Source organism: Phodopus roborovskii, unplaced genomic scaffold (assembly GCF_943737965.1).
Source record: "Phodopus roborovskii unplaced genomic scaffold, PHOROB, whole genome shotgun sequence".
Taxonomy (NCBI): domain Eukaryota; kingdom Metazoa; phylum Chordata; class Mammalia; order Rodentia; family Cricetidae; genus Phodopus; species Phodopus roborovskii.
In genome coordinates, this window is record NW_026126408.1 from 7,758,585 (window position 1) to 7,783,435 (window position 24,851).

The 24,851-nt window shown below is 43.2% G+C and overlaps 1 protein-coding gene across 1 annotated transcript in view; it reads right to left on the minus strand.

Annotated features, from left to right (window-relative positions):
- Positions 1-16,202, minus strand: part of Apob (apolipoprotein B) — a 37,871-nt gene extending 21,669 nt beyond the window's left edge. The window contains exons 1-17 of the mRNA XM_051181687.1: positions 16,003-16,202; positions 15,619-15,657; positions 14,584-14,699; positions 13,310-13,455; positions 11,229-11,382; positions 10,419-10,574; positions 8,923-9,047; positions 8,199-8,284; positions 6,638-6,857; positions 5,630-5,857; positions 5,291-5,408; positions 5,037-5,183; positions 4,131-4,342; positions 3,641-3,878; positions 2,988-3,164; positions 1,765-1,956; positions 61-228 (exon numbers count right to left, since the gene is read on the minus strand). Of these exons, the coding sequence (XP_051037644.1) occupies positions 61-228; positions 1,765-1,956; positions 2,988-3,164; positions 3,641-3,878; positions 4,131-4,342; positions 5,037-5,183; positions 5,291-5,408; positions 5,630-5,857; positions 6,638-6,857; positions 8,199-8,284; positions 8,923-9,047; positions 10,419-10,574; positions 11,229-11,382; positions 13,310-13,455; positions 14,584-14,699; positions 15,619-15,657; positions 16,003-16,132 (2,652 nt within the window). The 5' untranslated portion in view covers positions 16,133-16,202. The remainder of the gene's footprint in view (positions 1-60; positions 229-1,764; positions 1,957-2,987; positions 3,165-3,640; positions 3,879-4,130; positions 4,343-5,036; positions 5,184-5,290; positions 5,409-5,629; positions 5,858-6,637; positions 6,858-8,198; positions 8,285-8,922; positions 9,048-10,418; positions 10,575-11,228; positions 11,383-13,309; positions 13,456-14,583; positions 14,700-15,618; positions 15,658-16,002) is intronic.
- Between the last annotated feature and the right edge of the window lie 8,649 nt (positions 16,203-24,851).

A 24,851-nucleotide genomic window follows, 5' to 3' on the forward strand; every position in this document is an offset into this window, starting at 1 on the left:
ATCCCACCCATAAGGCCAAGAACAGTCATTGATTTGATTGTGATCAATGCAGAGTCTTACATTGGCTAATTCCATTCTCACTCCAGCCTTGGTCCCGGGGGTGATGACTCCAGATGAGGACACTTGCAGCTGTACTCCCACTCCAGTAGGGAGCTCAAAAGCATTGTCCATGAAGATATAGTGAAGAAAAAAGTCATTCTTTGACCCGTCTCTGATGGCTTGTGCAATCTGTAAATCCAACAAGGCACAACAATTTAAAGTAAGCGGGATGTGGTTGAGCTGTGTTAAATGTGATCTCCTAAATGCCACACAAGATGCCTCTTTATTCAGAGACAGAAGCCAGTACATTTTGATTAGCTAGGTGGTCTGATGAATGTAGATTCATGGTTACTGGCATCAATGCATTGGGGTATAAGCAGTTTCTCTGGCTTGAATGTCATGTCATTTTAAACTGCTGATTTAGAGGTCCCTAGCTGAACCTCATAGCTTTATGAACTTTAAGTATGATGTATGACATTATTTTGTTCTTATAAAAATCTGACTGCAAATGAGACTTTACCAGAAGTGTACTATATTATGGTAAAGTTAACATTTTATAAGTAAGTGGCTACTGTGGCAATATCTGCGTTAATATATATTGATCCTTGCTTTATTTTATACAATATTTTCATAAACTTGAGAATTGTTTCATTTTTCTTTCTTCCTTTCTCAGCACAAGGGATAGAACCTGGGCTTTGCAATGCTGGGTGACCTCTGGGTCAATGAGCTACACCTCCAGCTCTCGAGGTCTCTGTTCATAAAGCCTATTTATTTTATCATTGGGAACATATTTGTATTTTTTCTTCTTTTATGATAAATGGATAGAAATATAACACAAATGTGCATAGTGGGTTATAGTTTGCTAAAAACTTTTATAATTGTGTCATATCAGATTTTGAAAGAGATTAGAATTGTTTTCTAGAAAAGTGAACTAATGGCCTTGAAAGATACAACTGTCATGAATGGCTTTATTTCCAAATGCTATCATTTTTAAACTACTGCAAATAATATTTTAAATAATTTGTGCACACGTGGTGTGTGTGTTTGTGTGTGTGTGTGTACATGTATGCAGATGCACCTAACTATTCATACCTGTGCAGAGGCCAGATGTTAATGCTGGATGTTTCCCTTTATCATTCTCTGTTCTTTGACAGGTCTTTCACTGAAGTATTACTTTGTTGTCTAGGCTAGCTGGTCAATGAGTTCCCAGGATCTGTGTGTGTACATGTATATATGAATTGATTTGTTTGCACTTGTATGTGGGTATACATGTACATATGTACATGCACACACTCTTAAGTGTGCATGTATGTATGTATGTATGTATGTATGTATGTTTGCATGCATGCATGAATGCATGTATGTGTGTACCACATCAACCTCAGATGTCATTCCTTAGGATGCTGTTCACCTTGTTTTGTGAGACAGTCTCTCAGTTTTACCAAGAGCTCACTGATTTGGCTAGACTAGTCTGCCAGCAAATCCCAGGAATCTGTCCATCTCTGTCTCCCCCTTGCTAGATTATCAGGTGTCACCACACTCTGCTTTCTTATGTGGTTTCTGGGGTCAGAGTCTACTGACTAAGCCCCATTCTTTAGCCCTCTAGAAACCTGTTTCCTAAAATTCAAGGCAAACTTGTATTTTGAAGAATGCATAAAACACTTTCCCAGGTTTGTGAAGCTAGGGCTAGTCTATGAGTGCTCGTACAGGGCCTGGGTCACTCACCATCTGGGGTATTCCCCGCAAAGTTTGTGCACCATTCAGCAACAGCTTTCCCAGGACTTGGAGATCTTGGAGCTTGACAAAGCCAAGTTCTTCTCCTAAGATGCGGAGGTAGGCTCTGGCTTCAGGGATTTCTTTAGATTTCAATTCTCTGATCAACTTGTCTACCATGGGCATGATTCCATTCACCATGTCCTAGGATTTTAGTAGCAAAATATCTAGTGAAATGGCAACTCTGCTTGACACTTATAGATTTCCCTGGGACATATCTGTGCAGCTGTGATGTCCTCACTCTCAAGCCCTCCCTGCATGTGTGAAAAGGATATGGGACCAGCACTATAACCATGCCCTGCCTTTTAAGTGAGGGAGAATTCTTCCAGAGATGAAAAACCAGAAGCACTTGTCAGAGATAGGAGTGTTCTCACAGCAGTGTTTAAATCGAAGGAAAATTAGGAGAACTCGGAGAACTCCTGTTCTCCAGGATCCCCAGGGCTCCTCAAGATTAGGATGCTCTCTGTTCTCCTCCCTTGCTTAGCTTTCTTTTCCTCTACTAGAAATGAGTGACAGGTATTTCTTGAGAAAAAGGTGGCTATTATTATATAAATCAGATGGAAGTTTGAAAACAACATGACTACAGATCCATAATTAGAGAAAAATTCTACAGATTCACATAAGGCCCAGAATGGATCAACCTCAGGCAGAGATCAGAAAAAAGAAGTTAGGTATGAGACCACCAGTTAATATCTGAAAGCAAGCTATGACCCTACTTCTAAACCTTGAATGTGTATCCTGTACTCATTTCCTCCCTAGAGTCTCTGATTCAGCAAGTCTTGGCTGAGCCCAAGAGCCATCATGTCTAGCAAATGCTTTTATGGAGCCAATCACAAGATTATACTCTGAGTACAAACACGTAGAGGAATAAGAAACTCCCACTCCCACATATACAATCTAGCTTCTACTCCTTAAAGTAGGGGCTCATTGCCAGCTTCGAAATGCAATTTGTTCTCATTAGCCAGGGTACTGATGTGAGTGACAGCCAAGGGGCCCTTACCCATAGAGAATACTGTATTTTATTCCCACAAATGTATCTAATACATAGCCATATCGATCATTTTGGTAGATAGAACGTTCATGTCTTCTAAGCATAGAGACTAATGTCTGGCAGTGAGCCCCAAAGTTTCCTTTAAAAAAAAAAAAAAAAGGACACACACACACGAAATACATACCTGTTCATGCTTGTCATTGTTTGAATAGCCAAAATGGTCCACTAAGACCTTGGAGACACGATCAGGAACTTGTCCATTGACCCAATACAAAGCCTTGTTGACACTGTCTGGGAAGAATCCTTGTTTACCAAAGAGGGCTTCCAGCGTTGGCTCAAAGCCTTTCCCTTCTAGTCCAATCTGAGAAAGAAAACCAGGCAAAATATGTCATTGGGCTTTTGCTTATACAGCGAGCAGACCATGTCTTCCCTGCAGCAGACCATGTTTTCCCTGCACTTATGTTTATGCAATTAAAAGAGCAGCAGAGGAACATGACAGAAACACTTCAAGGAAGCTGTTTATTTACATCTTGTTAGACTCCTGAATGGTAGCACTCCTCTGGCCTTTCCTAGAAGACACAGCTAAGAGTCAGAGAGGATAAATAATTAAAATAGGGATTCTGAGCTGGGAGATCCAGGGTTTGGTGGGAGAAGAATCATGTATTTTGCTCAATGGAGAGCTCATGCATTTTCTAGGGCTTGGGGTCCAGGGTCTTCTCTGAGACATTTTTGATTCATTCTATGTAATCTAAGGAGTCATGCTTCAGATGGCCCCTGGTGGATGAAGATGGTGTTGTAAATGTAAATGATATTGAGATCCTTCAGTTTCACACCTACCTCAAAGAGATCAGTTGAAGCAAGTCCAAAGACTGTGAGGGTTGTTTTCAGCATACTTTCTTTGGGAAGATAACTGTTTGGATCAAACATAAGATTTCCTTCTATTTTGGCTGAGACTGGGTCAAATGATGGGAGAGAAACAGATTTGGAAATTTGATAGTTCCGGGAAAATTTCCTGAAGTCCATGATCGTTGGAAGTTGAGAGTACTCTAGCGCATCTTTGATCAAATTTTTCAGACTAAACGAAAGGAAAAAAATATATACTTCAGTCAAAATCCATGTTACTGGTTTGTTGTCTCCTCATATCCTACTCAGTTGTGAATTTCTAATCATAACTAGGGTATGTAGTTTTATATGTCCCAAAACTTTGGCTTAGGGTCTGTGCACATTCTCTTTAAGTATCCCTGAGGACAAGCAGTGCCACAATCAGGAATTAGTGTCCCAGCCCAGGGTTCTCAGTGGCCAATTGTGGAAAGTTATCCTCACTTACTCTTGGACATACAGTTCTTCTGAGTTCAAGATGTTGGCGATGTGAGATGCCACAAAGTTCTTCACCTGCTCATTCTGTTCCCATTGGAGAAGATGGATAATTTTGCTAATATCTGATGAGGCAGGGCTCTTCATCAGCAAGAGATAGGCAGCCAGTCTCTTCTCCACAGGAGCCACACCATTCATTAACGTATCAAAAAGGGTCTCTTTGACCTGCAGTCAGAAGAGAGAATTAAGATCGCTATCCTTTGGTCAAGACACGGAGCAAGCCTAGCTGATGCTGATGTGTCTGGTGTTTATAAGAAAGTCTATTCTCTGTCTAAAATGGCTGCAAATGCTGATACATCTTCTTTTCAGCATTCCGCAGGGCAACCAGCTCAAGGCATAACACCTAGAAGATGTGTATAGAATATGTGCTGAATTTAATTTCACTAAAGCACTCAAGTCTTGGCCAACTCATGACTTGCATGTAGACCTACTACTTAGTGAAGATAAAGTTATATTAATGTAGATTATTTTGATGTAAAAATAAAGATGGAAAATGATAGTGAGTTTGGATAAGGTGGTTTCTAATGCTCTGTGGTTTTTTCACCTAAGGTAGGACCCAAATCACTGTCCAGTTTAAAGAGATTTGGTAGTACCAATGTTTTCCCATGATGAAATAATGGTCAATTTGGTAGTAGGATACCATTTAAAAAAGTCTGTGTTCTACCTGCTGATGACTACAAAGTGGTGTGTCTTTCATGTCCACAGAGTACTAGAATGTCAATGGGCTAATTGAACTGACAATTAGATGGTAGTATGGGGAAGACCGGGTGGTGAAACAGATAATTGATCACCTTCATACTATCTGAACCTCATTGGTTAATATCACCTTTTACTTTCAGAACCCCATGGTGTACTTTACCTCATCTCCCAATCCCATCTTCCTCAGGGCCTGGATAGCAGCTTTCTGAATCAGTTGTGATGGTTTTTTACTTCTCACACAGTTCAGGACTGAAGACTTGAGTGCTGGCATTACCTGTTCCATGGTCCTGCCCATATTTCCAATGACCTTCATTGAAGAAATGAAACAAGAACTCATCACAGTGCAGAAGTAAGGGGTGTCCAGTATGACCAATTTTGAAATGATGTATATAATTCAAAAGACTAAAACAATACCCTCAGAATCAAGTAGGTGTGGTCTTCATCCCCCGTGCACTCATTGTCAATCTGTTTCAACAGGTAATCAGCAATATTTTGCAGATCCGGGCTCCTTGAAAGATCTGCATCATAATAGCTACCAAGTGAAAGAACAGAGATTGCAAATTAGCAAACAAAGTTAAGCTTCTCTTAAAAATCCAAACTTGTCTTTGCTGGTTCTTATTTCCAGCAATCAATAGAAAAATGGAAGAAAAAGCATTCAGATTTGAAGGTGGGGGAAAGTGCTGTGTGATTTGGTGTTTCCTTTGCTCCCAAGAGGAATGATGCAGGTTGGAGCAAGGCAAGGTAAAGACTCACTTGTTAACCACGTGGCTCAGTGCATACAGGGTGGCTCTGGTTGGCTGCTCCTTGGCGGTGTTAAAGATCTCCTGCAGCCTCTGTGTTGAAGGATTTGGGGTCAGAGCCACCAGGTAGGTAACAATGTCAACCAGGAGTGGGTGAGCCTTCTCGGTTTTCAGCCACTGGAGGATGTGAGTGTAGCACTGAGGTTGTCCACACTGAACCAAGGCTTGTAAAGTGATGGGGCTGAGGAGAGGTGTGCAGAAAGAGAGAGTTACACAGAGGACCTTCATGTCAAACCCAGTATCCGCAGCACCTTGCGGCGTTCCTTCTGCCAGGAGAGTGCTTACATCCTTTATTCACTTCCCAGAGCTAACCAGCTTTCACAATACAGCTCAGAGTCCAGGAACCATGATGGCTTTCTCCATGCCGTCTTTCCTAGGGATATTGCCACTATAGAGACACCATGGAGGGAAGCTGAGGGACCTTCAGACCTGAAGCCAGTGAGGACAGTTATCACTGTCCTTTTGTTGGGACATAGACCGTGCCTGGTTAGCATAAGCATGGAGTACTCCTCGCCTTAGTCCCTCCTGTGACCTTCTCAGCACTCAGAGAATGTACCATCTGTATTGCAGGTGGAGAAACTGTACTATTTTATTTGCCCAGAGTTCTCTTTCTACTAGCCCAAAAGCTTCAGGGGAGGTCCAGAATTTTTCTTGCCGGCTTTTCACAGGGCTCACAATAGAATTAAGAATTATAAAATACCCATAAAATGTGAGAGCCACTCAGTACTCTTCTATGTTTGCACATAGATACGTTTGCCTTCAATGGTGTGTGTGTGTGTGTGTATGTGTGTGTATGTCTTGCCTATGGAACTCTAAGCACCTTGGAGGATGATTTTCCATGTAGTAGGTATTAGCTGGGTAAGTGGTTGACAATTAAGTAGTTCCTAAGATTCTTGGGCTAAAGGTTCTGCAGCTTCTGCAGACCATTTGAGCATTTGATTTGTAAACATCAGAGACCTACCTGGACACTCCAATCAGCTGCGGCAAGAGGGATGTGATTGCTTCATCACTGAGACCTCTCAGCTCAGTAACCAGTTTATTGAAGAGATTTGCTCTCTGAGCATTCTGCTCCGAGACAGACAGACTTTTCAGTTCTTGGAGGGTATTCAAAACAGCATCAGCTTGCTTTGAGGGTGATGTGGACTTGGTGCTCTCGAAGGCCAGACCCACCCGCTTGGTACCTGGAAGAAGAGACATGTCAAGGGAGTTTAACTTCTGTTTGTTGCTCAACGTCTTTGTTAAATCTAGACTGGAAACATAGGTATCAATGGAGGGGGAAAGAGACAATGAGGACAATGAGTGAGTGCTTTCTCAACTCTTATTAGACATCAATCTCTGGGCTGGATGTTTCCACTCACTCATCACTGCCTTCCTGAAGGGAAATAAATATTCTACAGCTTAAAGAGAGGAGAAGGGAGATAAGGTGAGCAACTTAAGTTGATAATTCTTTAACAGCTTAATTTTTTTATTTATGTGTTTGTATGATTATGTGTGCCCAAATGCAGATAGCCACAAGGGGCAAAAGAAGGTGTCAGATCCCTTGGAGCTGGATTTTCAGGAAGTCTTGAGCCACCCAGTGGAGGTGTTAGGAACTGAAGTCAGGTCCTCTGGAAGAGCAGCATGTGCTCTTGGCTGCCCATCCAGCCACCTCTCCAGCCCCGTTCCTTTGAGAATTCTTGCCCAAGAAATCTCTAGATCAGTGAGATTCAAAACTGGAGCTGAATTCAAGCTTTCATGTATCTTGTGTCAGATCATCCTGTGCTTCATGGAATGGCAAGGAGGCACTTCTGCTGCCATGGCAACACTGAGGCCAAACTCAGTGGTCCTCACCCATCACTTCTTCCACTTGGACCTTCTAGCAGGGTATGGAGAGGGGAGACTCTTCTGCAGCCCCATCAGCTTATGGAAATGAGCTACAGTGTTGACTTGAATTAAAATTGAGCATTTATACTCTAATACAACCTCATAAAGCCTCACTGTGTGTCCTTCCCACATGTAAGCATATGCCTCCACCCTCTGAACTCACAAGCTCTACCAACAAGAAAACAATAAAAATAATGCCCAAATCCAAGTGTTGCCTGATCAGCATACAAAGCATTGCTGGCCTGGGGTTAGACTAGAATTTTCTAAGGTTCTTTTTAGCCTGAAGATCAATTCCTTAGATCACTACCTGGCTTGACCCCGAAGTTCCTCTCCTGCTGGCTCCACATCATCTGGCATGACTCTGAGTCTTCTGGTGTGTGATGTTGTCAGTACTACCAGAGTTATCACATTCAGCTTAGATTTCTAATTTCTTACTCATGAAATACCAGACAGTTGTGCATACTGTCTCCCTTCCCTTTATCTCACAACCCATCAACACCCTGAAATGCTTTCTTGATAGCTACAGTCCAGTGGCCAGAACACCAGAGTTTATATAACTCATTGATCTGCAGACATTTAACAGGGATCCACTAAGAGCTGAGCCATGAATGGTACCCCATAGGCAGATTTCCTTGTATCCAGGAGACATAAAGTCTTACCTTCACTGAAGAAGCGACTGTTGATCTTAGGTGTGTCTTCAAGACGCAGTGTCTGTGTAACATGTGTCATGATCCCATACTTATTCCTGGTAACACAGGGAGTACATGACATCATGCATTACAAGCTACCAGAAATGCTATCCTTTTCACATAGAAAGGTCCTTGTCTATTCTTGAGCTTCAATTCTACCCGCCTTTCAAAGGATGGTGAAGTTCATCCATCTTGATCCTCCAATGGATAGTGCTCCCCTCTTTCCTTATTATACTCTACACCAGTCTAGAATTCCCAGAGGGTTTGGACTACTGCTGAGCCTTGAAACTCATTTGTAGCTTTCACAGAACAGTCTCAAGGACACAGCAATTACCTAGTAAATGTTAATCAAATATAAGTTTTTAACATGGATTTGGATATGTAAGCCTCCATCCTAAATCCCTCATGAAGCTCTTTCTAATGAGGTTATTATACAATGCACAATTCACAACTTTTCTGGATCTATAAGCCCTTAAGGTCTGAGTCTGAGATGCCTTTTATTGGTCTCAAATTGTTTCAATGTTCAAGTCCTGGAAAGTTCCATGTTAACTTAAAAGCAGAACAGAGATAGACTTTGTCTTGTACCTTCCATGGCTTCCTCTAAGCCCAGCCTAGTCTGGAATTAGGCAGCCAGGAAGTGTTCAGCCTTACCACCCCATTCCATGATGAGTTCTGGAAGTAACAGGTGACCTACTTGTAGGAAAAAGGCAGAAAAAGGTGCTGCTCATTGCAGATGGCTTCAGAAACATGCTTCCTCTTGGGGTCCAGGGTGTACTGGCAAGATTGGCTGCTGCTGACCAAAGTTGACAAGGGGCGGACCTGTGAACAGGATCAGAGAAAAGCATTTTGGTCAGTCCCTGGGATTTCAAGCCAAGCCTTCTCCCATGGGGGTTGTCTTTAAGGAAGTAGAGGATGGAAGTCTTTAGCACAAGTGAACTCAGTGGAAGGAAGAGAACTGAACAGTTGACATGAGCTAAAGGGACACAAGACAACACACTCAAGAATGGAGACTCTTCTTGTTCCATACCAGTGGAGTGTCCATCATGTATAATATGTGTGCCTTGCATCCTACAAAATCTCCCATGCATATATGCACACCTCACATCTTCCATTTATACAAGCTTTGAAAATTTCAGGTTTGTTCCTGTTGACTCTGCCCAGGGCAATAGGTGAAGGGCAGATACTTGATCCTTCCTGGTCAGACCTAGGGATGCTTCTCTGGACAATTCAGTTTATTATTTTATCAACTGCAATACATAGTGTCCTTTACTGGCAGGTGTGTCAACTCTATGTCACATTAGTCTGGAAGTACCCTTTCTTCCCTCCCTCCTTCCCCCTCTCCCTCCCTCCCCCTCGCCCTCCCTCCCCCTCCCCCTCTCCCTTCCTCCCTCTCTCCCTTCTTCCCTCCATCCCTCCCTACCTCTCTCCTTCTTCCTCTCCTCTCCCTCTCTCCCTTTCCTTTTCCTTGTTCCCTCAGTGCTACCCAGAACAAGGATGAGAATAGAGCAGATTCTAAGAAAGACGCCAAGCCAGTGCATTGACCTTGTATGAGCTTGGTCGTCATGGTCATCAGACCATCTCTTTCTAGCTTCAAGGACAACATCCAGGAAAATTGTCAGGGATGGCAGGAATTGTTCAATAGTTCATGTTGACTGAGACAACATGTGACTCATATTCTGGAATATGTTACAGGGACTGGGCAAACTCAGGTAACATGTGCTAATAGGACTCTATGTGGCAGGGTGTCTTATGTAGGACCTAGAGGGCTTAGCTCTAGTTGGGTTCTACTTGGGATGGAAGAACAGGAAGCTGAGACACAATCATGTCACTTCCTAGGCTGAAGGAGATGAAAGAACATAGGTCTTAGAAGTTCTGTAGAGGCTACTCACTTAGGACAACCAGCTCTTCACTGGGGGAAGAGAAGTGACAAGTATGCCATATCAGGGATAGAGAGGTAGGCAGCATGGTACTTTGACAGTGGGACAACAGGAAGAACTGAGCTCTGGGTGGGAGTCTAGCCCAGAATAGTTCATAAGAGCCCTTCAACCAGGATAGTCTTCCAATGCCTGGTCATGGTATCTATATAGTGGATAAACTGAGCAGTCTCTTCTCTGATATCCCCACTAGCTGGAACATTCCAGAATTTTCCAGAGAAGGCTATTGTGTCTGATGATGTGGTGTGACACTCACCAGGCCTTTGATGAGGGCAAGAGGGCTAACACCCGTGCTGATGGGCTGGAACCCATCACACTGCTGCAGGTTTCTTTCTGTGGACATTTCTGTTGCCACGGTGCCCTTTCTTGAGTTCACAGTAACCTGAGTTGAGCAGTTTCCATACACAGTATCCTGTGGGAGCCCAAGATATGGACAGGTACACTCAGTATGGGAAAACAGCATCAGGTGCTTGAGAGGGGCTGGGAAAGACGTCTTGGTACAGAGGCAGGAGGGATATGGATTGTGGGAGGAAGGGGAATTTTTTTTGCTCCCAGGAAGAGGGTAGCATTGCTGTACATGGCCAGCTGGTGTTGGAGGATCAGACTAGGGCAGAGCCAGGCAGGACAAGTCTCTATTGTTCAAGCATAGTGGAGTTGAGAGCTCAGAACACAGCGAGGATTCATAAAGTACATTGAATCTTCTCTGAGGTTGATTTGAATTACAATATATTCCCACCTTTTTGGTGTCTAAAATACATAAGGCTTTCCTATGTTATAATATGAGCACAGGAAAAAGAGAAACCTTAGCCAGAGCATGTGGATTGGTTAAAAGTCTCTGGGAAAGGCTTTAAAATTAGACTCAGAATCATCAACCTGCTCAAGATCATCTATCAGTTAGCTCTAGGGACATGAGGGAACTATGAACCCTGGTATTCACACCAACCCTGAGTTCCCCATGTAGCCACTCTATAGCACATCAAGGGACAATGTATTTAAGGTGAGGATGTCCTCTGACATGTGAAGAGGACTTTGGAAGGCCACTGTCACCAGCTTTTAAAATTCTCACCAGGAACAACACTTGCTTGTCCTCTTCTGTCTCTGGAGGAACCAGGAGGGCAGAAATGATGCCCCTCTTGATGTTCAGGATGTGTTTAGGCTCATCCTTGTCCGGGTAAAGGACAACTTGTTTCCCTTCAGGAATGGCCAGCTTGAGTTCAAACCTGTCCAGGGGAAAGGAGATACATGCTCACAGAAAATCTTGCCTTCCACTGTGAGCCCACAGAGGGAGCCAGGAGTGTGAGCAACTCCTCAATTGGTCTTTGAACATATTTTCTTTATACGTATGTCCATCTTCCCCATATATTTCCCCAAAGTCTACAAACATGTGTCAGTTTTCTCTTTCTTTTTTCCCTTGCCCTTCTTCTTTTTTTGGCTTGGCTCATCCCTCCCTTCTCTGCTCCCCTGTCTTCTGTCTCTCCTGTTCTATGGACATCTCTCTGTATCCTTCGGTCTCACCACCCCATTAATACAATTCTGTACAGAATAGCGAGGATGCAAACACAGAGATTTTGTCATGTTTTACACAAGTGGCTTTGCATTATACATACTTCCTTCATCTTAATTTTCTCATTTAGTTATATTCTGGGAACACCTGAATCATTTAGTTTTTTAAAAGCCACAAAGCATTTCATTCTTTGGTTATTTGTAGTTCCTTAAACATTGCCCCATTTAAGGGTGCTGATTTTCTCTCTTCCTGGATTTCTTTTTGGTCACACAAATGATAGCGAAATAAGCATCTATATACATCAGTTTTCATATATGACTGTTTTATTTAGATGGGTGCAAGTAATATCAGTTAGACTAGGTATTGTCCAGTGGTATCATTTCTACCACTAGTGTATAGTAACAAGTACTAGGTCAAGTTTTGTAGCTCAGTGGGTGTGGGCTGGGACATCCTCTTGTAATACATCATTTGCATTTATTGACCCCTCACAAATGTGAGCCTCCTCCTACAATTGTTAGACATTCACTTTTTCATTCAACCTCAGGCCAAGATGGAAGTCTAGGTTAATTCGGTCTTAGGGACTGCCTTCCTGCTGGGGACTATTTGTGCTGCCAAGGGCCCGGCTGAACCTGCTCTAGTTAAGTCCCCAGTAAAAGAACACCAGGCCCATCTCCTATATCTCTGAACTTCTCAGAGCATTCTAGACATAGCCATGAAAGCCTGGCAATTCCTTGCAGTCAAAAGGAAGCGTCTCTTGTGTTTATAGATGGGAACCCAGGAATAACGGCCACTTCCTCCTGCTGCCACAGCTCTCCCCTCACACCAAGTCTATAATAAAGTAAGGTGTTTTGATAGAAGGCAGGACCATTTTTGCCTGTCTCTCAGAGAAAGGATGAGGTTTTAACATTTAGGAAAAAAAAAAACCCAAACCAAACAAGCAAGGGAAGAGTTTCCCTTGCTACCAAGTTAACATCACTCCAACTGCCTTTATTCCACACACGTAAGTCTTCCTAACCTAAATGGGTGCAAGGCAAGGGTGATGTTGAGATTGGGGCAGTAATGTCACTGTTGTGTTGGGGGAGATGTCAGCTCTAGATGGCAGCACTGGTCTCCAGTGCACAATGGCTACATAGCAGTCATAGGTAGGAGACTGCTCGTGCCTTGCCTGCCCTTTGTCCTGTGTTGACCAGATGTCACAGCCTCGTAAACACACTGGGATCCACACAGCATTTATGATCTCAGAGCAGCAAGTGCTGCTTGAGCTATTCTGAAGACCCCCCCCCCCCAGGCATCATCCCTGTTCAATTCTCTAAACAAGATCTTATTTGTTTAAACAAACCATCTCAGCTTTATAGTCTCAAAAGTGCTTCAACCATGATATCTGTTAGCAGAACAATTTAAATGATAATCAAGGGAACTTAACCAGAGGAGGGTCGATAATACTTCCCTCTTTTTCATAGGTGTGAAAAAGTCCACAGTACCATGACTTATGGTAGGCATGGAATGCTAATGCTAGCACTCAGAGGCACGCCTGACATGAGTTCACATACTCATATCTCCACAGACCCATGCATCTGTATCATGCTCAACTCATGTAGCACCCACAAAGCCCAGGCACTTCAGGACATAAACCCATGCCTTACCTGGACATGGCAGTTGCAAACTCATCAGAGTTCTTGGTTTTCTTCATCAAGGCCTTGCCCTCAGGGTTGAAGCCATATACCTCTTTAAGGGTACACTGGCTGGTCCTCATGATGAAACTGCAGAGCTGGGGGACCTCCAGCTCCACCTGAGAATGGGAAGTAGTAACACATTGAGGTTCTGCATCTGGAATGGGAGACAGCCATGCAGCCCAGTGTCCAATTAGCAAACCAAGGGAAAGCTGTTAAGAACATGGCCATGAAGTTCCCAGTACCACATGCTCTACACACATCTCATGTGTCTCCATGCCTAGGCTTTTCATCTTCCTGAGTTAAGAAGTCTATGTTTGTCCCTATGCATGGGAAGGAGAATATCCTTGTACTGCTTTTAAATATACCCACTTATAAAGAACTTAGGGTGACTGCTTAGAAGGAATGCAAAGTAGAGCGAGAGCTGAGAAAACAAAATGAAACAAACAAACTAACAACAACAACAACAAAAATAGCAAGCAGGAAAAGCAAATGTTTTTCCTGACATCATTTCCCCAAACTCTGTCTACAAGTGTCTGCTGAAAGCTTCAAACCTGGGCAGAACCAAAATTGGTCCATGGTTATTTTCTGGAACTATTCAAAAATCATTTCAGCATGATGGAGAAGCACTGTGTGTGTGTTGTCTAAAGTGGCAGCATTGTTGGCTATACTAAAAGATAGCTAGTGAGACTAAGAATTGAATTTTAGATTTTATTCAACTTCAACGGCCACCTGTGTTTGCCTGTACAGACCGGCACTGTGTCCCAAGAGGAAAAAGGGCAGCTCAGCAAAATGGGCTTCCCCTGCACACACACAGTAGCACCCCTTGGATATACTTCACAGACACAGACAGGAATCCCAAGTCTCTCAACAAGTAACATTTCATGTTAACAAACCAAGTGTTTTAATTGTTTCTCCATATTGTATTTGACATAACAAATCCTGTTGGCTCCCAACTCTCGTACAATGACCGCCTTTTATGTCCTCACTGGGCTTCTGTCATGGTCCCACCTGTAGGCCACTTCTGTTGGCCTCCTAGACCATGACCTCCAATTACCCTTTGGAAAAGTAAGGGGAGGATAATTTGTCTGGAATATTTTTCCATGGCAGCCTTCTCATTCAGGTGACTTATTGTAGTTTTGAGATTCCAGCACAGGTTGGGAATTGCTAGGAGGTTCTACAGGGGGCGCCTGCTGGGACAAGGCTAGGTTCCAGTTGCAGGTTCCTCCAAGCCTTGTCCTCCATACCTTACAGTTGATCTTGGTGGCGCTTCTGGAGTCAGCAGTGCCCCGGACGCCGCTGGAGCTCTCAGCCTCATAGTTGTATACATACTTCCGGAGGTGCTTGAATCTGGTTGCATCTTCTAAAGTGAGGAGAAAAATACATCAGCCGCGAAGCTGTAGTTACTTTTTTTTTTTTTTTTTTTAAGGCAGCTACTTCTGGGCAGAGAGGGTCAGTGGTTGATGAAATTGGTGACCAAGCTCAAGTTACTTGTGGTTGGCTGACTTTTCATTATGCTTAATTTGTCTTTATAGATTTAACATCAGCACTGTTTTTTGTTTTTTCTCCTGAGTCTGACGTTTAAGTTATTTGGGATTCCTTAGATCATCTAAAGTACATGGAAGGGAGGACGCCAAGCATCAATTAATGGAGCTACAAAAATCTGTAGGAAGACCCTTTGAAATATTAAGTTATCAAAGGGATAGGGCTTAGCATTTTCTCAGCGTGCAGACGCTATCGTAGTGTGACTATGAAGTGCCTGAGACAAAGTTAATTGTTAGGGCTATCTAGTTGACTTTAAGACACCCTCCAAGAAGAAACTTTTGGAAGATTCTTTCTATTGTGCTTAGTGGGAAACTTTGTGATTGATTTGAGAAAAATAATTGGCTTGGAACCCGGATGTAGTACTGCTAAACAACCACTAGATGACGGTGCTACCCCATCAAAGGAGAGGCCAACCCTGGCGCTCTCCCGAGAACACTGGGTATTGCTGCAAGGACTGATCCTCTGACCCGAAGGGTCAGGTAAATAGGAAGGGGTGGAGGGTCTGGAGTTCTGCACAAAGGTTAAAGTCAGCATTTCCTCATCCTCACATACTCGGAATCAATGATTAGTCAGTGATAAACAGCACAGTAATGTCCGCTTACAGGACCCACAGTCTTTGGGGCTCAGAGCAGTGCCCCTTATCTCAGGATGTTTCTGAAGGCCCTTAGGGACAGGTGCTGAGAAGGGTGGATGGGAAGGAGAGGAAGGGTGGGATGCGCTGTGGAGAAATGTCTTACTTGGACAGTTCAAGCTGAAGTTTTCCAGGACTTCATCTTCTGTAAGAGAAAAAGGAAACCTTGGTTCTCCCGTGTTTTCTAGAGGGTTCCAGGAGCTGACAGGAAGAACACCTCGGAGGCCTTAATCATTTCAGGGCTATCCAGAGACTTTTAACTCTACCATCCATGTCCTCACCTGGATCCCGGAGGAGCCACCTGCCAGCTCTGGTTCTCAACACCTCTTCCCTAGGACCCCTGCAGCTGCCCTCCCTCTAACCCGACCCAAGCTTCTTAGTGCTCACCCTTCCACCAGTTTCCACTCCCTGATGTAACGGATGGTTTGAAGCCACACTCAGGGCTCTGGTCCCCACCCTGACTTTCACCCAGCCTTCCACCCTCACTCACGAGCCCAGACGCTGGTGTCCAAGAACAGCAGCAGGAGCAGCAGCAGCAGCGGCGGTGGCCGTAGTGCAGGCCTCTGTGGGCCCATGGCCGATGGATGGGTCGGGTGGCTCCCTGGCTTTGGCCTGGCCATGGCCCAGCCCCGCTGCTGGTTCTGCAGGCTCCTCCGAGGCGACACCCAGTCAGGTACTTGATCCACTGCAGGAACTGATGGGAATGTCCGGCCACCTGAGGAGTGCTCCATTTATAGGAGGCCCTGGCTTAGGGAGAATTGCCAAAGTCCAAAGGGCATAACCTGGCCCTGTTTGCTTTTCCACACAAGCTTGTATCTGGGTAGCTAAGACTGAGTCTGATGGGGGTCCCACTGCTGGTTCAGCTACCACCACCTGAGACTTTTCTCAGAGCTGGTCTTTTGTCAAGGGGGGGGGTCTCAGACATGGATTGTGGGCTTATTGTCCTATAAGCCTGCCCTGGTTGCCATCAGATACAACCAGCCACAGGGACAATGACCCCACCCCTTCTCTGACTATGGAACCATTTAGAAAACTGTTCTTAATGCCTTGGTGGAGACTTCTTAAATTCTTTCCTGTTCTGGTGGACTTTGGGCTGGGTACTGACAGATTTAACCAATACAGATGGCTGTAGGGAGGGAGGAGAGATGGGGAAACCTGGGAAGTCTTCCATAAATCTCAGCGAAGAGGGGGCCCCTGGAGGAGACCAGGGTCCCCTGTGGGCAGTATCAGTCATAGAAGGTGGGCTAGAACTGTGATGGCCTGGAAAGGTGAATGTCTGAGCTGGGCCATATCCTCACAGAACCCCAATCAAATTGGGGGTGATAAACCTCTTAAAGAGGAAGCCTCAGGTAAAAAAAAAAAAAAAAAAAAAAAAAAAAGGAGGATGTAGAGAGGGTTAATCCTTGAGGGTGTTTGAAGATGGAGCAGTTATAAGTGGTGGCCTAGGGGCAATGCAGGGGAATTGAGGGGTCTGGAGTCCTGGAAATACAGTTGTAGAAGCCTGTATCTATCACTATAGTATGGTGTGTGTGTGTGTGTGTGTGTGTGTGTGTGTGTACACATGTGTAGATTCATGGGCACCCATGTATAGACGTGCATGCATCTGTGTGTTTGTGCATATAGAGGTCATGGGTCAAATTTTAGTATTTTTCAAAAATCACTCATTGCCTTAGTTTTTGAGGCAGGGTTCCTCACTGAACTGGGAACATACTGACTAGTCTGACCGGCTGGCTAACAAGTTCCAAGGATGCCACCACTGACTTCTTATCATTGGGTTATAGGAATATGCTGCCACCTCTTTCTTTAGTGGGTTCTGTACTCATGTCCTCTTGCTTGCATGACAAGCACTATGTTCCAGAACTCACAATGTGTCCATTGTCCTTGATGCATGATGCATCCACATTTGACAAGTAAGTGTCTTGTGAAGTTGTTTGGATGTTCTGATGCGTTCATCAGATGGTTCTAGACTCTAGAATCTAGAGCATCCGTTGTGGACCCATAACTAAGCATGTATAGCCTCCTGTTTCCTTAAAAGAGACTCTGTCCAATTTCCTCAAACTCTGCATCTGACCCTCTACCCCTCTCTCCATTTAGATGTTGTATATAACCACAAACTCCCCATGGGAAGTTAAAAACCCTTTAGTGATATGCTGCTTTGGGCTGTGCGTGGCCATATGGTTAAAGGTGGTGATATCAGAGGTCTCACCACAGGGCTAGCCAAGACCTACAGCACAAAAGGACTGGTAAAGTCATTGCTCTGAGTATGGGCTAGCCCTGTTGGTGTCTGCGGAGAGGGCTGTGCTTCTCCCACACATGATTGCTCCAAGGAGAAAGGGCAAAAATCCTTAGAAACAGAGAAATAAGAAGGAGGTGGATAGAGATGAAGCCTGCACCTATTGTCAGCATCAGTGGTGGATACAGTTTCTATGAACTGGGAGTCAGGGGTGGATCTAATCACCTGCATGTAGAGCAGATGTTGAGATACTTGGATGCCCAGAACCATCTCTGCAGGAGAAAGCCCGAGCCTCTAAAGTACTGAGTTCAGCTTTTCTTCTCTTTTCTTGTTGGCCTTTGGAAACTGTCCCCTGGGCTGGGGCTTAGCCTCTGTTCTTATCTTCAGACTGGGTCCAGTACACAGGCACTACACAGCAAGTGTCACAGTGCTGAGCTGACAAAGGACACTCAGAAAATGCTGAAAGGGTCACAAGCTGATTTTCCTTAAGTTACGAAATCTGCCTAGATGGTTGACTAAAAGCCATATGCAAGTATTTGTGGCCACCACCGTGACCCTCATCCATCTCCCTTAAGCAGAAATTGCCTCAGCTTATTGCAAAGAACAACTCAGAAGTTTCAAAGGCCATTTGCAGAGCAGCTTCAACTAGAGTGAAAGAGTCAAGGGATTTGGCAAGATAAGCAACTCATTGAGCAGAGGCTGTCCTGGTCCCTAGAGAGACTGGTTGCTGTAAAGGAAACCCATGTGGGTATTTGGCTCAGGAGGAGGTAGGGTTGGATTCTAGCCAGTTTCATGAGAGGATTGTAAGTGACACCAACCTCCCAATCTCTGTGAGGTAGCAAACTTAATAATATTTGCTTTGTAGGGATTTTACTATAAATTCAGGAAAATGAAGTGAAACACAAGCCATCTAGCAAGATGTCTGGTAAAGAAAAAGCATTTGATAAAGATGGTTACCCCTCCTTCTGTGTATGTGACAATGGACCTGTGTTTGCTGGGTACCTGTCTGAGTGCGGTAACCACCACACAGAAACAGAAGTTAACAGAGCACAGGTGGCAAATCAAGGCCAGGGGAAAGGAGTGTATGGGTAGGGCATCTGTGACGGATGGTGACCCCAACTAATCATCCATTTGGCACTTCAAATTTCTAAGTTCTGAAAATTGCTGCTTGTTCTAAAGAAAATAGAGGCCCTGCTAAAGCAAGCTGGTTAGCAACTGCCATTGTCATGACACACAGGCTAATCTCAGCTAGTCACTGTGACTTATCAACTCATGAATGCAAAGTCCTCTTGGTTAGACAGTCAATCCAGTAATCATAGGGCTCTGGGGTTTCTATTAGAAAGTCATGTGACCAGTGGAATTCCCAGGAACTAGATCATGTTAAATAGCCCAGTTTTAGGTTCCCGTCAGGCCACTATGCTGAACTCAGTCGGAGCTTGAGTGCTGGAATAGCAGCTCAGACATAATTCACTGAATATAATAAATGAATCTATGCCATTTAGTTATACCTCATTGCTTCCAGGGAATTTATGTACAGTGACCATAATGCTAAGTAAACATTTTCCATGATATAAGATGAAGAAATACATTTTGATATAAATTATTCCCAGCCAGGCTGTTACAAAAAACTCATGTGGTAAATAGGGACTGGTATCAACAATGATTAATTAGGCCATCTCTTTTCTGTCCATGACAGGATTATAATTGCAAGTGATGCCTAGAAGCTAGAAAGTAAATTTCAAGAATTATAGAGATTGTAGGTGGAACCATGCCCAGCAATTCAAAACATGCTTACAACAAAGCATGCATCCACATACACACACAAGACACATGCAAACACAAGCATAGATACATACATAGAAACACATACACACATTCTAAGATAGAAGTGATGTATTTGGCGAATGACTTCCGTGAAAGGCTCTAAGGTGGGTGAGTGTCAGCTGAATGGAGTCATTACAGGTGAATGATTAGTAGTCTCCCACGAGGAAGCAAAAACAAACAGTTTTATTCTGTCATTCTGCTACCCAAGAGATAAGGTCGGAATGCCGAGTGGCAGTTTTTTTTTTTTTTTTTTTTTTTTTTTTTTTTTTTTAACCAGGGAGAAGGGTCAGGGTCAGAGGACAGCAGCATCCAGTGTGTGGAGAGCTCCCTGGGGAGAGGTTATCTCTCCCTCAACTTCAGGTCATCCCTCCATGCCCTCCTCTTAGATTCTGAAAGGAGTCTCCCATTGAGACCATCCCAGGTAGACCTCATGGCTCCCAGCCCTAATTTCCTCTAAGTCAGTTTCAGTGTGGAACATGAATCATAAAGGGTCTTCATACACATGTGATGAATAAGGACAAGTGCTAACAAAAATGAATTATATTTTAGCTTGTAACGTTCTTTAATTTTTCACATATTATCCTACTGTGCAGAGCAATCAGCTTGGCAGGCAGAGACCAAGGTGCACACATTCTATGTCCTTCTCTTTACACAAGTACTTCATGCCAGGTGAGGTAGAGCACGGCAAAAGCATAAGGGTTGCATATCCCATGGTCCTTGGGAGACAGTTTTATTTCCCCATGCCTCCAGGATTACTCTTCAAAATGTTTAAGTGTGGCTTCTATTTGTATCTCCAATGTGTGGTGTGAACTTGAAGCTATGAGAAAAGAAGAAGCTGCAGCAGGGATCATGGGACAGCTATGGAGACTGGTGTCATCTCTTCCTGTGATGGAAGCACAGATTCAGATGATCTCCAAGGCTTATTCTATCTCTGATTATTGTGATTCTGTGGAAACTTTGGGACTGAGAAATTAATATATAGATAACACTGTTTCCAAATCAGTGGTTCGAAGCTCAGGCTCAGGCTTCAAGATTCCTGAACAGGATGGATTTCAGTTCTGCTAAGGGTGTACTTACACTGTCTACAAAGTAGAGGTTAGCAGATTTTTGAGTGAGGAGAAGACAGGCTCCGCTAAGGATAAGGCAATAGAGTGCATCAATCACAACCTTTGTAATTTTTCATTCAGTTGTAGGTTTCATCCTTGCCTTGACCTCATTCACCTGGAGTTTGTAAATCACTTTTTATTCTTAAAAAAAAAAAATTTGTGTGTGTGTGTGTGTTCATGTGTGTGTGTGTGTGTGTGTGTGTGTGTGTGTGTGTGTGTGTGTGTGTCTATGGGTGTGTGACAAGTGTATGGAGGACAGAGAACAATCTTGAGAGATCGTCCTTGCCTTCTGTCTGGGTTGGATGCTGTGTTATGTTCTCCAGGATAGCTGGTCCATTCGCTTTTGAGGGATTCTTTGCTCTTTATCTCCCACACTGCCAGAAGAGTGCTGGGGTCACACACACATGCACCACCATGTCCAGCTTCTTCCATGGATTCTGGCAAACTGTGAAGATGAAGTAATAAAAACACATTACTCTGTATTCTCATAGATTAAGGCTGGAAAGGCACTGTACTCAGAACAGATAGCTGGGGACACAAGTATGACCTCTGAGTCTTGGTCAGGGTTCGGGGCTCCCCCTGAACACTGTTCTCTGGGAGTTTACAGGGGAAGATCCCAAGTGTAGGCCAAGTGTTCAGTGTGACCAGTGCAGCTGGATCACAGAGGACCGGTGTGGTCCACAGGTCCAGAAGGATGAAACTGAGCAGCGGATGCTGGACAGGATTTGGGTCATTGGGTGAGTGGTGCTACTGAAAACACCAGCAAGTTAGGATTATGTTTGAAGGGCCTGACAATCTGGGATTCAACCAGCCAAGTGGAGTCCATGGAGAAGTTGGGGAAAGTGTAATCTGGGATCTGGAGGGAACACAATGTGCCAGGCTTGGGTCAGGGCCAGGGCCAGGGCCAGGACCAGGACTAGGCTAATTAAAGTCATCATTTTTTTATTGCAGGTTACTATAACAGCACATAATATACTTGACACTGTGTGTCTCATGGATGGCATTAAAATTTGATCAAAGAAAAGGCCATGAGCTGATGTACAGACAGGAATTAAGAGTTCCAGAGGTGGAGATTATCTTAGACATCATCCTGAGACCAATTGTATTATTTTAGACTAGAGAAACCGAGATCTGGACAACTATGTTTTTGTTGTTATTGCTATATATGTTTTTAAAAATATTTTTCACAATAATAACTAGACTGGGTTCACCTCATTTACAGTTTAGAATATTCATTCTGGGGTAATTGCACTATATTGACTTCATAAAACTGCTTAGAGATTGCTCTAAAAAAGATGACTCTTTAATTAATATTGGTATAGTTACTTATAATTTATTGCTTAATGAAAGTGGAAAAATGTAATTGAGTTTTGGGGGTTTGAATTTAGAATGAATATTACTCTGTAATTCATCACACAGAAATATAAAGGTCAGGGGTCTTAAAGGGCTGGAGGAAGTCCTTGAGTGTCTCTTTAGAATTTGCATGCTCATCAATCTGTGAATACCTGGGCAACATTAATAGTCTGACTGACTGTCTGATGGCATTTGAGGAGATTAACACTCCAGTTCTATAGCACTTAAAAGTCTTTAAAAGGGGAAGATCCTCAACTTACCTACTTATGGCTGGGTGGATCCCCTCTATACTCACATACATATATGTGTGTGTGTATGTGTGTGTGTGTGTGGGGTTTATGCATACCTCTCTGTGTATGTGTGCATGGATCTCTCTCTCTTTCTCTCTCTCTGTGCATGCATGCCTCTCTCTGTGTGTGCTTGTGCATGAATGTGCATGTGTGCATGCCCATGTGTGCCTGCAAAAGCTAGAAGAGGGTATTGGATCTCCCAGAGATGAAATTACAGGCAGTTGTGGGATGCCGGCTGTAGGTGGGTAGGGACTGCACTAGGGCCCCCTAGAAAAGCAGCGACTGATCTTCACTCTGTAGCTATTCTCCTTCAGCCCCCAAGATAAGCATTTTCGAGCATTAAATGAGTAAACATTATTTTACATGCTTATTGGCAATTTTACATCTCTGGAGATGTAAATCATCATCATCGTTATTATTTACTACTATTAATATCATTAGTAGTAGTATTTGGTCTCACTGTGATCCCCTAACATGAAAACCTCCTGCCTCAGCCTCTTGAGTTTTGACATTTTGCTTGGTTGCTTGGGCATTTTAATTGTTGTATCCTAAGAGCTTTCATGTTCTCCATCCAAGTCCATTAGCAGATGCAGGATCTGTTAATATTTTCTCTCAGTCTGAGTTGTCTTTTTTACTTGGTTTGCAGTCTACATTATTTAAATTTTGAGAAGCTCAATTTATTCTTCTCACCTGCTGCCTGTCCTTTTGGCACTGTCCCTGAGGAACCATTGTCTAAAACCAGGTCAAGGAAAACTGCCGCTCTCTTCCCTTCTGGTAAGTGGAGAGTTTTAGTCTTGCCTTAAGGGTCTATAGTACATTTCCAGTTGATTTTACATAGAGGTTTCCTTCTCAGCCTGGCTATTAGAAATGTCTAGGTTCTGTGAGCTGGTAAGAGGCTTTGAATTGATCTTTTTGCCTCCTTGCTCACAGGGTGTGACCCAGTCCCTAAGAAGATGACATCAGTCCTGTTACTAAATGAACAGGACAGTTAATTGTCAAGCTCTTCCTCACCCTGGTGCGTCTTGAAGCAATGGCTGGCTGGCTGGCTGGCTGGCCCCTGTCTTTTTTTTTTTTTTTTTTTTTTTTTTTTTTTTAGGAGGAATGAAGACTTGTTCTAGGTGTCCGAAACTGAAATCACAAGCTCTGCTGGAGTCCACGAAGCCTGACAATGACTTTTCCTTTTCTTTTTTTCCTGTGGAAATTCTGTGTGGTTAGAGAAATAAGTCACACAAAACCGATCAACATCTCATGGGAAGCATTAGTAACAGATGAGTAAGGCACAGTGATATTGAGCACCTTAAGATGATTTACTTTGGGTGAAAGGGAAGAGTAAATCTTGGAGTGGGACTGGAGATTGTGAGTGGGAAACAACTAGATCAAGAAAACAAGGTGGTCCTTCACCAAGGGGCCTCGAGGGCTCAGGAAGTGGGTGGTTGATTTCTCTACTCCAAGGCAGCATCAGAATATACTCTAGCATTGTAAACACATTAAAAATCCATAATATTTACCAAAGCCCCAACTTTGTGATGATCTCTTTTTGTAAGGGATTTATTTATGTTTTTATTAATTTCTAGTACTTATGTTTTTACTAATTTACTAGTTTCTGTACAAAGCAATAGAGTTTTCTTATGTGTCCAGCCTCCTCATTTTGTTCCCCTCCCCCAATAACCCTCCTGATACTCTCTTTTTATATGTGTGTATTTAAACCTAGATTGTGTGTATGAGAGAAAATGCCCAATGGTTTTGCTCCCTCATCCTCATTATTTTCTCTTCTTCTCTCCTAACCTTATGCCACTTTTCTCCCATAGTTCTCTTTTTTACTTCCATTTCCTATGTAGATATGCACAGAAACATGCATTTAAGTCTAGATTCTACATGTGAGAGAAACATAGATTTCCCCCCCCCACACACACACCCAATCTAGCTTATTTAATTCAACACACTAACCCTGGTTTCATCCATTTTTCTGGAAATGTCATGTTTTAATTACTTCATTAATCATTTCACATTTCTTTATGGATGACTAAAATTCCATTGTGTACATATAGCAGAATTTCTTGTTCTGTTTATTTGCTGATGGACATAAATGATCTCATTTAATAATCAAATGATAAAAACTATAAGATATTGTTAATTATCATTCTTAAAACTGAGAAAGCCAAGGCAAAATACCCTATATGAAATCAAATTCTACTGTGTTCACTTACAAGTATAGGCATTTAGAAAAGGTAATAATAAATATATATGTATGCAATATGAACAAAAACTGTGTTTCATTGCTGGGGCTGCCCTCTTTCTTGAAAATGAGCTATTGCCTTATTACAATACTGTACAAATTGCACAATCCATATTGGTTTTGGTGTTCATTAATCTCTTTAATCCTATTAATTGTGGATTTATGCTACATATTGTAGGTGAGGTATCTGGAGCTGCCTGCTTTTAAAGGATATGTCAGGATCACCTGACAGGTAAATAGATCCACTGGAACTCAAACTCGGGTGTCCTGAATTTATTTCATGAAGTTCATACTCTG